At 41.4% G+C, this 16,375-nt stretch overlaps 1 protein-coding gene across 1 annotated transcript in view; it reads left to right on the forward strand.

Moving 5' to 3' along the window:
• The first annotated feature begins 12,052 nt into the window (after positions 1 to 12,052).
• The window catches only part of LOC134354788 (laminin subunit gamma-1-like), a 54,043-nt gene continuing 49,720 nt past the window's right edge, over positions 12,053 to 16,375 (forward strand). The window contains exon 1 of the mRNA XM_063064046.1: positions 12,053 to 12,308. Within this exon, the coding sequence (XP_062920116.1) occupies positions 12,209 to 12,308 (100 nt within the window). The 5' untranslated portion in view covers positions 12,053 to 12,208. The remainder of the gene's footprint in view (positions 12,309 to 16,375) is intronic.

A 16,375-nucleotide genomic window follows, 5' to 3' on the forward strand; every position in this document is an offset into this window, starting at 1 on the left:
TTTCATTGAACCATACTGCTTCACAGGTTGAAGGAAGGACTTCCAAAATCTTATGAAAGCTTACTTCTGAAAGCATCCAGTCCATTCTTCAATCATTCTCAAGAACTATTACTACAAGGACAACATTTGAAGTATTCAACACTGAACAGCATAATTCAGCAATTCAAACTATGTTTTCCTTTGATAAATAAAATCAGTTTTTATTTGTGCATTCATCCAAAAGAGAACGCTGATAACAATAAGATCACAACACGATGTAAAGTCAGCTTTAGTTACCACAATATGCAAATTCCTCTTATTTTACACATTCACTTTTTGTTAAAATTTTTAAAATTTTTAAATGTGCTGTCTATTGTTACTCATAAATTCAAATGCTGCTAACAAGCAGGGGGAATATAAAAACTGAGGAAGAACTCCCACTACCCTGGCATCTTAGAATCAAAAGTATCATGAGGGAGCTTTAGTGTTCTACAGTCATACTCCTCTACACCCGAGTTTAACCTTGCCAAATGTGACGTGTTGCTCTTTGGGAGATCAAACCTAAAGAGGCAGTACACTTATTGGTAAGACCCTTATCAATGTTGCTGTGCAGAGGGATCTTGGGACACAAATCCACCCCTCCTGAAAGTAGCTACGCAGGTTGATTGAGTGGTAAAGAAGGCACATGACACGCTGGCCCTAATTAATTGAGAAAATGAGTCCAAGAGTAAGGAAGTTATTTTGCGGCTTTATAAAATTTTGTTAGGCCCCGTCTGGAGTATTGCATCCAGTTCCAGTCACTCTATTATAGGAAAGATATTGAAGCTTTGGAGAAGGATGCATTAGAGCAGGGGCTCCTAACCTTTTTGTATGCCATGGACCCCTACCATTAACTGAGGGTCTGTAGACCATAGATGCCTGGTTTCGAGAATATAAGGAGAGTTGGACAAACATGGCTTGTTTTCTCTGGAGCAGTGGAGGCTGAGGAGAAGTCTGATAGAAATTTATATGATTATGAGAGGGTTAGAGTAGCTGGCCAGGATCTTTTTCCCTTGATTTCCCTTGACTTCCCATCTGTATCAAAAATGGACCAATAAAAAGTGTTGTATCTACAGGTTCAAACAAACTCACATCCATTCACCCGCTGCAAGTAAATACAAAAAAAAATCCTTAACAGACAATATGGATCAGTTTCATCAAATACAGTCTTACACCGAAACTAAACAACTGAAAATGCTGGAATCACTCAACAAGTTAGGCATTATCTGTAAAGAGAGAAAGAGAGAAAGAGAGAGAGAGAGTGAGAGAGAGGTAGGTAATGTTTCAGGTCACAGCCCTTCATCGGAATTGGGAAGTAGAGAAGGAAAAGGTGGTTTTGTACTGCAGTAAGGGAGTGGGAGGGTAAACAAGACAACAGGGACAGAAGGAGTTCCCAGAGAGAAGCAGATTTTCTTCAAGTTTGGCATTCATAGAATGTAGACTAGTACAGTAGATGCCCTTCAGCTAATTAGTCCGTGAGCCAGTTGGGTTGGTCGGTACCATCTGAGGGGAATAATGCTCATAGTGATTTTTGGCAAGGTATACATCTCTAGAGTTAGAAAATACACCATTGCACCAGTGGTAGCTTTATTACTCCAAATAAGTAATCGCTTTTTGTATATATTCCATATTAACATCAGTACAGCAGAAAATATTACCCCACCCCCCAAAAGGTAAAAAACCTCATTTGGAACGATTTCTGGAGTTTTATCAATGTCGTGATATTTTCCATATTGTTGTATCAAATCAAAACAATCTTAAGCTTTTGTCATAGCATATAGAATTACAGTACAATAATTCAAATCTGGGGTTCCACACAGCCATAACCTAGGCCCTATTTGGTTGTAAAATGAAGGTATTTAATCAAAGACTGCTTTCCATATTTTGTTTTCCATACTTTCATAACTTATTAATAATCATAATAATTTTCCAAGTCTTCCACATCTTCATCTGAACTTTCCACACTCTCTGAGGTGGATGCCTGGTTCTCACAGTCTGCCAGTCTACATATGTCAATACACCTGAGGCCATTTGCAACACATGTACATCTTGGGAATGAACATTTTTTTTGGACAGTTACAGGCCAGTAGATCCAGGAGGGCATCGGGTGCTGACTGGCCTTCCATCCAGTGCACCACCAACTGTTCAGCTTCCTCTTCTCTCTCCATCTTCCATCCTCTGCCAACAGGGCTTGGCACTTGTGGGTCCTTCTCCAAACATCTTCTCCATATACCAGCCTGGTAGTTGGCTCGCTGTGCATGTTTTGTTAAGCAGTCCTTGCATGGTGGGAGTTGATGACTTTTGGGGCATACAGGAAACAAAGGATATCCTCCATATGTAGACTGCGCCCTTATGCCATCACTATGATGCGTACAAACAAAGACCTGTCTGCTTTCAAGATGATCGCCCTCTCATTTGATTTCACTTCTCTCTTCTTACACATATCACTGAATGTTTTCAGCTTGTTGGTTTTCATTGGGTCATGGAATTTCTTTGCTGGTGTGTCTTCCTCTAGTCTCTCATCCTTGAAGGTTGCATAGCATTGCTCACCAATGTCATATGCCTTCATCAGGTCGGAGGTAATGTCCTTGGGGGCTGTGTTTGCCGTAGAGATGCTAATGAGCTCCCACTTCTCTGCAAATGGGTGGACCCATTCATGTATGAAACTGCTTCCTCATCTTTCTGGATTCTTGGTCACTGTAGCTCTGCATGACAAAGTTCTGATTTGTTGCCTTGCACCATCTCCCTTAACTGTCCCAGGAATGCACTGTGGTGCTCAGCTGTTATGTAGTAACGCTTGATAGCTCCAGCATTCAGGCTGAACTGTGATGTGCCTCCAGGAGTCTGTGTGTCTTTGTTCACTGTGGCTTCAATAGCCTGGTCCACAGGGATCTGCTCAAGGGGGTTGTTACTTGACAGCTGCGCTGAGAATTGGCCTGTCTTGAAGGCCTCATACACAGAAGGATTCTTCTCTGGGAGGTTCATCATCTGAGCAAAGTAAGGGGACAGGTACCTGACATAATTCATCTTATAATAGGCAAAGCACCATGGGATCATGGTTCTTATAGCATGGAGGTACAACTCCCGGCCCCCTCACGAGAGGCGCGCAGAAGCCCGAGTATTATGTTCTTTACGTTCTCTGTCATGTCAATGTATGATATCCAGAATGCGAATCGCTCTCCATTGTTGTGACGGAGGTGTTCCAGAAAGTCTGTCCACAGGGTTATCAGCTCAGCTAAGAGTGGACTTTGCAGCAGATTGTTCAACTTCTGTTGGTTCAAGTCATTGGCCATGTCGTTCACATGGTCTAAGAATGATTTGATCATCTCATTCCTCTCTGGAACGTTGTCCTCAACCCATGGAGTGAACTCTGCCCATGCGAGTCTCATCAGTGCTTCATAGATGTACTTGTGGACCCTGACAGCACGACTGTAGTGTTTACCATCAAGGACTCCATTGATGGACCCCTCTGTGACAATTCCAGCCTCTATGCATACATCCTTTAGACCAGCATCCCGAAATCACTTTCCTAGGATGGCTAAGGCATTACATATGGTATGGAGTGTCCCCATCCTGAGAAGAATGTTGGAGAAGCGCTCTTTATGCTTCCAGGCAATTTCAGCGGCTTTTGCATAGAGTGCTTGATCCATGACTGCCACAATTGTTTCTAGATGAAGTTCCTTCCTGATTAGCTCTGATTGGTTCAGGATTTCAGATACTGTGGTCAACTCTGTGGCTGGTGAATTGATGGTTGTCAGATACCCAACAATATCTTGGAGATTGGTTCTTGGTTTGTGGTGCTGATATTAAAACCGGTCCAGCTTGGGATTGTCTAATTCTCTGGATCTGTTTGCCTTGCAAGTGTCCACACCAGGTTCTTCTTGCAGGCAAGAAAGCTACCACCGCTGCAATGCTATCACAATTTTTCTAGCACTAGGGGTGTATACCTTGCCAAAAATCACATTCAGAATTATTCCCCCCAGATGGTACCGGTGGCCCAAATTTGGGGTCCTGGCTCATGGACTAAATGATGTTTGGTCAACCCTTTAATCTACTCCAAGATCACCCTTCCCTCCCATATAGCCCTCCCTTTTTCTTTCATCCATGTGTCTATTCTTGGAAAAAGATGTTTCTCATGGTCTAGGACAAGAGGGCACAGTCTCAAAGGGCGCCCTTTCAAAACAGAGATGTGGAGAAATTTCTTTAGCCAAAAGGTGGTAAACTTGTGGAATTTGCTGCCACATGCAGCTGTGGAGGCCAGGTCGTTGGGTGTATTTAAGGCAGAGATTGATAGGTTCTTGATTGGACATGGCATCATAGGTTATGGGGAGAAGGCCGGGAACTGGGGTTGAGGAGGAGAAAAAAAATGGATCAGCAATGATTGAATGGTGGAGCAGACTCAGTTGGGCCAGATGGCCTAATTCTGCTCAATACCTCATGGTCTAAGTCTCATTTGCCTTGTACATCCTCAGTGAATTCTTATTCATGTCTCCCCCACACTTTCAGCACTTTAAGCTACCTCAGTTTAAATTAGTTCACTTGAAGGGTCCTTGGCTCTGTTTCTCTTTCCGCAGATGCTGCCCGGCCTGCTGAGTAATTCCAGCATGTTCCAATTTTATTTATAGTATCACAGCTGTAGCAAAGGAAGATAGCATGGATGGGTAATTTACTGAGTTAATGTGGGTTGAAGTCAGAAACAGGAAGGGAACAATTACTCTGTTGGGAGTATCTAAAGCCCACCCCCCACCCCAAATTTTGGAAAAGGCGTTAATATAACAGGGTTGTTGTCATGAGTGACTTCAACTTCCCTAATATTGGTTGGCACCTCTCTTAGTATGAGAAGTTTAAGTGGGGTAGCATTTGTGAGGTGTGTCCAGGAAGGATTCCTGACACAATATACGGACAGGCCGACCACAGGAGAAGCCATGCTGGATCTGGTACCAGGCAATGAACAAGGTCAGGTACAGATCTCTCAGTGGGCAATCAGTGCTAAGACAGCGACCACAAATCCCTGACCTTCAGCATAGCCTTGGACAAGGATAGAAATAGACAGCATGAAAAATATTTCTTGGGGGCGCTAATTTGGATGCTCTTAAGCAGGAACTTGGGAGCATGATTAGGAACAGATGTTCTCAGAGAAATACATAACATAAGTATAGAGATTGATTAGGAAACACTTGGTTGGGGTTCTGGATAGGTTTGTCCCATTGAGGCAGGGAAAGGATGGCAGGGTGAAGGAACCATGGTTGACAAGAGAAATGAAACACTTAGGTTTAACTTAAGGTTCAGGAAGCAAAGACCAGACAGGGCACTTGAAAGTTATAAGGTATCCAGGAGGGGCTTAAGAAGGTCTGTAATGAATACTTTGCTTCAACATTCACCAGTGAGAGGGACCTTGACGAATATGAGGTCAGCGTAGATATGCTGGAACATGTTGAGATTAAGAAACAGGATGTTCTGGAACATTGAAAAAATGCTAGGATAGATAAATCCTCAGGGACAGATGAGATATACTCCAAGTTATTACGAGAAGCGAAGAAAGAGATTGCTGCACCTTTGGCTCAGGAATGGTACCAGGAAACTGAAGGGTGGCAAAGGTTATTCCTTTGTTCAAAAAGGTAATAGGGATAATTCTGGGAATTATAGACCAATGAGTCTTACTGGGGTGCATTCTTAGAGACAGGATTTATAAACATTTGGAGAAGCATGGAATTTCTTGCCCACAGAAAGCAGAGGAAGGTTGTAGATGGAGTGTATTCTGCCTGGAGGTTGGTGACCAGTGATGTTCTGCAGGCATCCTCTTTGGAACTCCCGCTCTTAGTGATTCTTGTAAGTTAGTAGGATGAGAGAGGGGAAGGATGGGTTAGTAAGTTTGTAGACGACATGAAGGTTGGTGGAGTTGTACATAGTATGGAGGACTTTTGTAGGTTGGAGTGGGACATTGACAGGATGCAGAGCTAGTCTGAAAAGTGGCAAATCCCAAAAACTGATACACTTTGGAAGATTGTTTTGAAGGCAGAATACAGGGTTATGGCAGGATTCATAACAGTGTGGAGGAACAGAGGGCTTTGAGGGTCCATATTCATAAATATCTCAAAATTACCACACAAGTTGATAGTTGTTCAGAAGGTATATGATGTGCTGGCCTTCATTAATTGGGGAGTTGAGTTCAAGAGCCGTGAGGTAACGTTGCAGCTCTATTAAATCCTGGTTAGATCATAATAGTAGTTAGGCCACGTCAGGTAGTATTACATTCAGTTCAGGTTGCCATTATAGGAAGGATCTATGTGCTTTGGAGATCTGGAGGCCTTGGAGAAGGCACAGAAGAGGTTCACCAGGATGCTGCCTGGATTGGAGGACATATGCTATGAGGAGAGGTTGAACAATCTTGCATTGTTTTCTCAGGAACTGCAGAGGCTTGTTAGGAGTTCATAAAATAATGAGAGGTATAGATAGATAGATGACATCTTTTTCACAGCATCAAAATATCTAATACTGGAGGGCATGCATTTGTTAGAGGGAGAAAATCTGAAGGAGATGCATGGGGCAAGGTTTCTTCCTAATTTTTTCAGTACAATCCCTGGGCGTAAACAGGTAATGCAAAAGAATTATGTATCAACCAGACCACACATGTACAGAGGCATGCAAAAGTTTGAGCACCCCTGGTCAAAATTTCTGTTACTGTGAATAGTTAAGTGAGTAGAAGATGATCTCCAAAAGTCATAAAGTTAAAGAGGAAACATTCTTTTCAACATTTTAATCAAGATTAGTGTATTATTTTTGTTTTGTACAATTTTAGAATGAAAAAAAAGGAAGGAGCACCATGCAAAAATTTGGGCACTCCAAGAGATTTGAGCTCTCGGGTAACTTTTACCAAGGTCTTAGACCTTAATTAGCTTGTTAGGGTTATGGCTTGTTCACAATCGTTAGGAAAGGCCAGGTGATGCAAATTTCAAAGCTTTATAAATACCCCAACTCCTCAAACCTTGTCCCAACAATCAGCAGCCATGGGCTCCTCTAAGCAGCTGCCTAGCACTCTGAAAATTAAAATAAATGATGCTCACAAAGCAAGAGAAGGCTATAAGAAGATAGCAAAGTGTTTTCAGGTAGCTGTTTCCTCAGTTCATAATGTAATGAAGAAATGGCAGTTTATGGGAACGGTGGAGGTCAAGTTGAGGTCTGGAAGACCAAGCAAACTTTCCGAGAGAACTGCCTGTAGGATTGCTAGAAAGGCAAATCAAAACCCCTGTTTGACTACAAAAGACCTTCAGGAAGATTTAGCAGACTCTGCAGTGGTGGTGCTCTGTTCTACTGGGCAGTGACACCTGCACAAATATGACCTTCATGGAAGAGTCATCTGAAGAAAATCTTTCCTGCGTCCTCACCACAAAATTCAGCATCAGAAGTTTGCAAAGGAACATGTAAACAAGCCTGATGTGTTTTGGAAACAAGTCCTGTGGACTGATGAAGTTAAAATTGAACTTGTTGGCTGCAATGAGCAAAGGTATGTTTGGAGAAAAAAGGGTGCAAAATTTCATGAAAAGAACACCTCTCCAACTGTTAAGCACTGGGGTGGATCGATCATGCTTTGGGCTTGTGTTGCAGCCAGTGGCATGGGGAACATTTCACTGGTAGAGGGAAGAATGAATTCAATTAAATATCAGCAAATTCTGGAAGCAAACATCACACCGTCTGTAAAAGAGCCGAAGATGAAAAGAGGATGGCTTCTATTACAGGATAATGATCCTAAACACACCTCAAAATCCACAATGGACTACCTCAAGAGGTGCAAGCTGAAGGTTTTGCCATGGCCCTCACAGTCCCCCGACCTAAACATCATCAAAAATCTGTGGATAGACGTCAAAAGAGCAGTGCATGCAAGACGGCCCAAGAATCTCACAGAACTAGAAGCCTTTTGCGAGGAAGAAAGAGTGAAAATCTCCCAAACAAGAATTGAAAGACTCTTAGCTGGCTACAGAAAGCGTTTACAAGCTGTGATACTTGCCAAAGGGGGTGTTACTGAGTACTGACCATGCAGGGTGCCCAAACTTTTGCTTCAGGCCCTTTTCCTTTTTTATTATTTTGAAACTGTAAAAGATGGAAATAAAAAAGTAATTTTGCTTAAAATATTAAAGAAATGTGTCATCTTTAACTTTATGCCTTTTGGAAATCAGGTCATCTTTTACTCGCTTAGCTATTCCCAGTTACAGAAATTTTGACTGGGGTGCCCAAACTTTTGCATGCCACTATATATGAAAGACCTCTCTTCTGATAACCCGAATTCTACTGAATTGTGATGTTTTCTGGCAACCTGCTTTAAAAAAAACAAAATATGACACCCAGAGGCAGGACCTGAACGTCATTACCTCATTGTTGAGCTGTGATCAATTGTCATTGCTTGCAGCATAGACTGCACCTCACCAAGGTGTGTTCATATGTTTTGCATGACTAACAGATAGTCAGCCAGAATAACTGGACCCACCCATGATCATATGAGAAAAAATCATTTCCAGAGGGCCTCTAGTAAGACAGCTGTGTTGTGAAAATTAAGAAATTCAGATGTTTAAAATCTGAAATAGAATATAGAAAATTTGGCTCATGATTTTGTGCCAATCTTTTAACTTACTCCAAGGTTAATCTAACCCTACTCTCCCACTTAGCCCTCCATTTTTCTTACTTCCTTGTCTCTTAAATATCCCTAAAGTATCTGACTCTACCACCACTTCCAACAGTGTTTTCCATGCCCCAACCACCCTGTGTATATATAAAAACCTCTGACATCCTTCCTATACTTCCCTCCAATCATCTTAAAAGTATGTCATTTTGTATCAACCATTGCCGTCCTGAGAAAAGCGTGCTGGCTGTCCACTCTGTCTACGCCTCCTAACTTACTCACCTCTGTCAAATTGCCTCTCATCCTCCTTCACTGCAAAGACAAAAGCCCTAGCCCACTCTACCTTTCCTCACAAGACATGCTCTATAATTCAGATACTTTCCTGAGAAATCTCCTCTGAGCTCTCTCTAAACCTTCCAGATCCTTTCTATAATGGGGCAATTGGAAGTGAATGTAATCCTCAGCATGTGGCCTAACTAAAATTTTATAAAGCCGTAATATAACTTGCTGACCTTTAAACACAGTGCCTTGACCAATAAAGGCAAGCATGCCATATGCCTTCCTTACTACTCTATCAACTTGTGAGGCCACTTTCAGCCAGCTATGCACTTGGAATCCAAGATCCTTCTGTATGTTGAAAGCAGTAAGGATCCTGCCATTAACTGTGCTTTTCCTTTACATTTGATCTCCTAACATGCAAAACATCACACTTCCCTGGATTAAACTCCATCTGCCATTTCTCCAGCCATATCTGCACCTGACCTTTTGGCAATCTTTTGCACTATCCACAATGTCACCAATTTTGTTATTGTCTGCGAAATTACTAACCCATCAATGTTTTCATCGAAGTCATTTATATATGACAAACGGCAGAGGTCCGAGAGTATCGCTAGCCTCAGATCACCAAAACAGACTAAGACCCATGGACTACTACCCTTCATAATCTAGGGACAATTCTGAATCCAAACGCAACATCACCATGGATCTCATGGATCGTAACCTACTGATTGTCTCCTTTGAGGCACATTGCTGACTAGCTTTCCACAATCCATCCACCAGTCGCCTTTGCTACTTGTAAGAAATGACCTGCTCCACACAATCTCCCTAATCAGGCCAAACATACATAAATCCTCTCCAATAGTTCACTGATGCATGGCATAAATTTATCTGCCGGAGCATTTTAAAATTCTAGACTGTTGAGAATTAGAGGCTCCAGAAAACAAAATGGTGTATTTGAAAAGTTAAAATTTTAAAGTTTAAAGCCTTTTGGCTAGCAAAAAGACATCTCATGCACACTCACTGATGAGCTGTTCCTATTACTAAGCTGACAGTGTTATGAATACACCTATATCCTGTTATCCCAACATAAAGTGGACATGACAATGTAAGTAAATAATTTGTAAATAATTACAAATACAGAACACATGAAAGCTGAAGGAACTACTTAACACAACATTCCTCCTTATATATCTAACATTTTGTTCCTATATTCTGCTCACTTAATCAAAATTATATCCAGAACTTGCTAGTTAAGGGAAATATCACAATATTTAATTAAACATGCTTTTATTAAACCTGTTGATCTCTACTGATGACAAATTTGCTTTAATAAAGCTCTTTTACTCAGAAAATGTGGGGCACCTCTGCAGCATAGTATTTAGCGTGACGCTATTACAGCTCGGGACGTCAGAGTTCAGAGTTCAATTCCAGTGCCGTCTTTACGAAGCTTGTATGTTCTTCCCGTGAGCATGTGGGTTTCCTCTGGATGCTCTACTTTCCTCCCACAATTCAAAGATATACTGGTTAGTGGGTTAATTGGTCATTGTAAATTGGCCTGTGACTGGGCTAGGGTTAAATAGGCGGGTTGCTGGGCAACGTGGCTCCAAAGGCTGGATGAGCCTGTTCCACCCTGTATCTCTAAATAAAATAAAATAAACAAAAATGGGAGAGTAGGAAATAGAATTTTATTTCTTTATTTATTCATTGATGGGATGTAACTACTAACAGTGATGCAGACTTATCATCCCACCTAAATGCCCTTAAACTGCAATGGTACTGAAGAGTCAATCATGTGCAGGATGAGCGAATGTTACGCTGGAGCAGACTTTGAAGAAACTCTGCAAATTAGGAAGAGTCAGTCAGAGTTGACCTCCTGTGCCTACTCTGCCATTTAATGATAATGGCTGATCTGACTGTATTCTTGACTCTGCCCCGGTGATCTTTTACCTCCTTTTTTATATTTAATATTGATGGTGATGAGGAAACAGATTAGAGCAAGATAGATTAGTTGATTGCGAGGTGCTGCAATAACAACCTTGCTCTCAGGGTTAATAAGACAAAAAAAATGGTTTGCAGACTTCAGGAAGAACAGGAGACCACACACAGGAGGGATCAGCAATAGAAAGGGTGGACAGCTTCCAGTTCCCGGTCATCAGCATCTTAGAGGATCTATTCTGGGTCCCACATATTGATGCAATCATGAAGGCGGTCCAATAATTAAGAGGGTGCAGGTTCAAATTTTAACATAAATTTGGCATAATAATATAATAATAAAAAGTTTTACGTTTAAGAAATGCTAGAATAAAAGTGTCCATCTGGAGAAAATAATTCTTTAGCGCACACACTTTAGAAAGTAAATTGATATTCTTTCATCCTATTTGGCCTGTATGTGACCACAGTCTCATCTATCTTCTTCAAGACCAAGTAGCCCTCTCAGCTTTATTGCAATACAATTACTTACAATTTTTCACCTCCTCAGGGCACCTGGTGTTGGGCAATTAGAGCTAGCTTTGCCAACGATGCCCACTAAATAACAACTGAAAAATTACCTTGATACCACACTTTGGGGAAAATTCCAATTCCTGATTACTATCTGATTGTCTGATAGAGCGAGTTGAATCCAGTTGTGTTAGTCCCTCTCCAGGTTCATGTTCCTTTGCTGAAGTGTTTAGTTACTACGAAATCATATTGCAATATGAATCAGTGCACAGACGATGAGAATAAATACTAGCTTCCTGAATGTATAAAAGCTCTCCTTTGTACTGCTGGAATATATACTGAAAGAGCCAACTTAGCTTGTTTACCGCTTCAAAAAAGTGAAATGAACTGGTGGGTAACAAATGCATTTTTTTTAATTGAAGGATTACCCTGATCTATAGCAATTGCTTCTACTTCTCAAAGGAACAAGAATTCCAAACCTTAGCCAGCAGGCACAGTGTTGCAAATACACTGGAAGCATTTCACCTTCTCTCAACAGGTACTTTCCAAAGGCTTGGCACTATTCCAGAAGAAGTAGTCTGGGCAGGGCAGGGCAGGGTGTAATGTTTTGTAAGGGCTGAGTTCTGTTCTGAATGATAGAGCAAAGCCACACAATGACAGAGGGCTGGGCTCCTGTACATGTCTGAATCACATTGGGAGACTCTGATCACAATTTATTGCAGGAGATTCTGAGATGTGTCAGAATTAGTCAAGCAGCGAGGCAATATAAGTTCACTTGATGAACACCTTACTATACATTTCTTCTTCTACGATAGTCAACGCCAGTTAAGTTGTATGGACTGAACTCCTTGGTTGAAAATGAATGCACTCATCTTACTGGCACTGACTGCTTACAGCTTTCTTATTATGTTATCCCATGTATCTGGCACCTATGTTTGGACTGGTAGAAGATACGTAGGTAGGTGTCTACATTTATTTTTCCATTTGTAATTACACATTAACAAGGATTTCAAAGTCTGAGTGAACTGTGGATAGTTAACTTACAAAAGTTATAGAATATTATGATGTTTCAATGCTGAACTGGTTATATATTATTGAACATGCTTTGAGTGATTTTGTGTGCTGTTGAATAGGTAAATTATAAATTGTATTATTTTTATTACTGCTTGTTATTTTAAATAATATTAAGTCCTAATGCAAAATTTCAGCTTTTATTCACAAGAGAAATACAAAGCAAGGGAAAAATCTGAAAAATCTCTTCAATATAAAGAGATGAATGTTTGCTGTACTTTCTACTGTTAATGAAAAAGGTGCAGAATTTAAAATACCGGCTCTGAAATTAGTTCAATCCACTGGTTGGAAAGTGGCAATGGATATTCATTTGCTGTTTATGTATACATTATATGTTATGATTACTTGCCTGTCCCCAGTTTAACTGTATTTCAAGATGTTCTTAGATAGGCAGAGATTTTTTCTGAATATATGTAAGTTGAGGCCATGTATATCGAGAATGGAATTCCACGCCAAAAATTACAAGTCCCATCAATCCATCGCTGGATTTCCCAGTGCACAAAGCATCAGATCCCGTTTTTAATGACATATTTACCTGCAATTAATCGCAATATATTTCTAACTTATAATGTGTATCTCCCGTCTCAGTTTTATTGCTTTATTCACCTGAGGAAGCTCCTCCTACACATCCTGGGTGATGTTATTACTCTTCTGTAAGCTCTGTCAGCAAGTTGTTATGTCTCACTTGGACAGAGGAAGCAGCTGTGACAAATGGAGTATGGAAAGTGCAGACAGCTTCCTCAAGAGGCATCAGCCAATTTGCAGGCTTCGTGGATCAAAAGTCCCTCTCTTGAATCCAATTAGTTCGTTCTACAATACTGAATCATAAGGATAAAATCAAAGTCATGAGAACTCTTTGATAGTTACTGGCATGTTAGAGCAGAGATTCGGGAAACTAGAAACAACTGGCACTCTCCAGAATGAGTCTCCGGGAGAGTTTCCAGCATCCCAGCAGTGCATGGAATCCCACTCCGCAGCAACAGCAACGGAGCATTGGACAAACATGGGCAAGGGGAAGGAGAGGATAAGACAGGGTATAGGTTAACCATTTGGAAGACGGGACCAAGTGTAGCGTATCCAAATTGCTAATGGCACTAAATTGAGTGGGAACACATGCTTTTCAACTCATTTTACGTCATCAGCAAACTTAGACATGCTACACTTGGTCCCCTCTTCCAAATATGGAGAGTCTGCAAAGAGATACAGATCGTTTAAATGAGTGGGAAGGACTTGATAGATGGAGTACAGCACTGAAAAATTTGAAGTCATCCAATTTGGAAGGAAAAATAGAAGATCAGATTTTCATTTAAGTGGTGAAAGTTTGCACTATGCTGTTGAGCAGAGGAAATTGGGAATGCTTGTGCATGATTTGCAGAAGGTTGGTTTGCAGATGCAACGAGTTATCAAGAAGGAAAATGGAATTTTGGACTTCACTGCTAGAGAGATTGAATTTAAAAGCAGGGATGTTATGCTGCAACTGTACAGGGTTCTGGTGAGGTCACATCTGGAGTACTGCATGCATTTCTGATGCTTGCCGTGTTTTGTTTGTTTTTTTTTGATGATCATGATGGCTTTCTTTTCGTCTTGATTTCATGGCTACCCGGACAAGAAGAATTTCAGAGTTGTGTACTTTGAAAATAAACGAATCTTGGAACGTTTGATTCTGGAGATGAAGGGGTTAACTATTGAGGAGAGATTAAATTGCCTGGGACGACATTTGTTGGAGTTCAGAAGAATGAGAGGGGATCTTAAAGAAATATATAAAATTATGAAAGGGATAGATACGATAGAGGCAGGAAAATTGTTTCCACTTTTAAGTGAGACTAGAATTAGGGGACATAGGCTGAAAATTCTGGGGAATAGCTTTAGGACGGGCAGAGCACCAATCTTTTTGGAAGTTACGTATCTCACCTGTTACCTCAACACCACCTCTTTAGTCAAGAAAACACACTTCCTGAGGAGATTGAGGCGAGCATGGCTCCCCACCCCTATCCTAACCGCATTCCACCAGAGCATCATTGAGAGTCTCCCACCCAGCTGTACCTACACCGGTCATGAGAAGTGCAAGGCATTTGACTGCAAGACCCTGCAACCGATTGGGGTGACTACAGAGGGAATAATCAGAGTCTGTCTTCTCCCCATCCAGGATATATACCAGAAGCACTGTGAGGGCTCTCTCAGTGCATTGTCAAGGGCTCCCTTCCCATCCATCCCACAATCTCTTTGACTTCCTATTGTCAGGCAGATGAAACTGAAGTATAAAGAACAGGGACTGCTAGGCTGGGTAAAAGCTTCTTCCCCCAATGTCCAAGAGCTCTGAGCACCCTGATACCACCCAGTGCAAATTATTTATGACAGCGCCGGTAGCATTATACTGTTGTATATTTAATTATGTGCTGTATGTGCACTTTAGGTCAACTTGTACATGGAGAGAATATCTTTTATTGTCTGTTAATATTACTTTATGTGCTGCATATGTACTGCGTTTTGCACCTTGGTGCGAGAGGAACATTGTTTCGATTAGCTGTATACATGTGTACAGTTGAATGACAATAAACTTGAACTTGAACCTGCTTTTCCCAGAGACAAATTCTGCACCCAGGGAAGCAGTAGAGGCTACCACATTAAATATATTTAAGACACAGGTAGATGGATTTTTGCATAGCAGGGAAATTTAGGATTATGGACAATATTTTCCTTTACAGCTGCACGGGCCAACCATTCTCTGAGCAGGAATTTTTTTTTTTACACGGCCTGGAAACTGTGCAGCACTTTAATATAACATTATATAAAAGAAAGCTTCAGCTGTATGGTAACGGAGGCTATGTGCCTTCTTTTCTCATCTTCTTAAGGGTGCCTTCCAAATGTTCCACAGCAAGAGATGTGAGAGATCAGCTCTCTACTGCAGGATTCTGGTGGCCTGCTCGTTCCCCTGCGCTGATAACTTAAGCATACCTCCTCTGATCAACATTCCTGTTAACAGTCCTCAGTGCCCCCTTGCTTCCACCTTGGAGCCCCGCTGACAATGTGGGAGTGCAGCAAATGAGAAAAGATGCATGGGGGTGATAGCAACTGTGATAGTTGTCTATTTTAGACACTGATCTCAAAGGGATGGGTGATTCTGATCTGTGATGTTTGATGTCAATCATTTACGCAGAATGGGTCTGGGTCAAAACAGAATCTCCAAACCACCTGTCGGCTCATTTTAAATGCATGGCTGGTGACAATCAGATGAGCATTGTTAAAATTATGGACTGCAGCAGAATGGGGGGGGGGTTCTTATCTTGGGCATCAGTTGAACAACATGGCTGGCTGCGCTTTGGGCATTGTGGGAAAAGCTAAAGATACTATCTGTGTGCTGTAATCTTGCTGCAGCCAGCATGGCACCAGACCAAATTTCAGAGCAAATGTGCCTGATATTTTGTAGAATAATTAGGATGTCAATTTTATTTGGGATAACAGAGTGGCTGTTGTCTTCTAAACCAAACAGAAAGGCCATGATTCCTATCATTGCTTCCTCCCTATGGTGTGCTTCAGAGAGGGTCAGCTACAGTATTGATCTGATAGCCTTCCCCCATTCAACGAGTCCTTTGGACCCATTGAGATGAGAACCACACAGCGGAAAAGAATCAGAGAAAACCTTCCCTAGAAAAGTTTCAATTAAGGCAACTCCCAGCTTTGTAGCAGTAATGTAACCCTTCTTTACTGGTTGGAGAATCACAGAGCTCAAAATGACAGACTGATAGTGCATAATAGGCTAAAGGACAACATGTTGGGCCAGTATATCTAACCCACTCCTCAACAGCTTCATACTTAGCAGGAAGTGTTGTAATATGCACCACAGGATAAAACTCTGTCTACCCTACTGAATTCCTGCAAACCAGTCTCTCCCTCGATCAAAACCCACACTGTATATGATTCATTGGCAATGCCTGTGTTAATAATGCTGGCATT

This window comes from Mobula hypostoma, chromosome 12 (genome assembly GCF_963921235.1).
Source record: "Mobula hypostoma chromosome 12, sMobHyp1.1, whole genome shotgun sequence".
Classification (NCBI taxonomy): Eukaryota; Metazoa; Chordata; class Chondrichthyes; order Myliobatiformes; family Myliobatidae; genus Mobula; species Mobula hypostoma.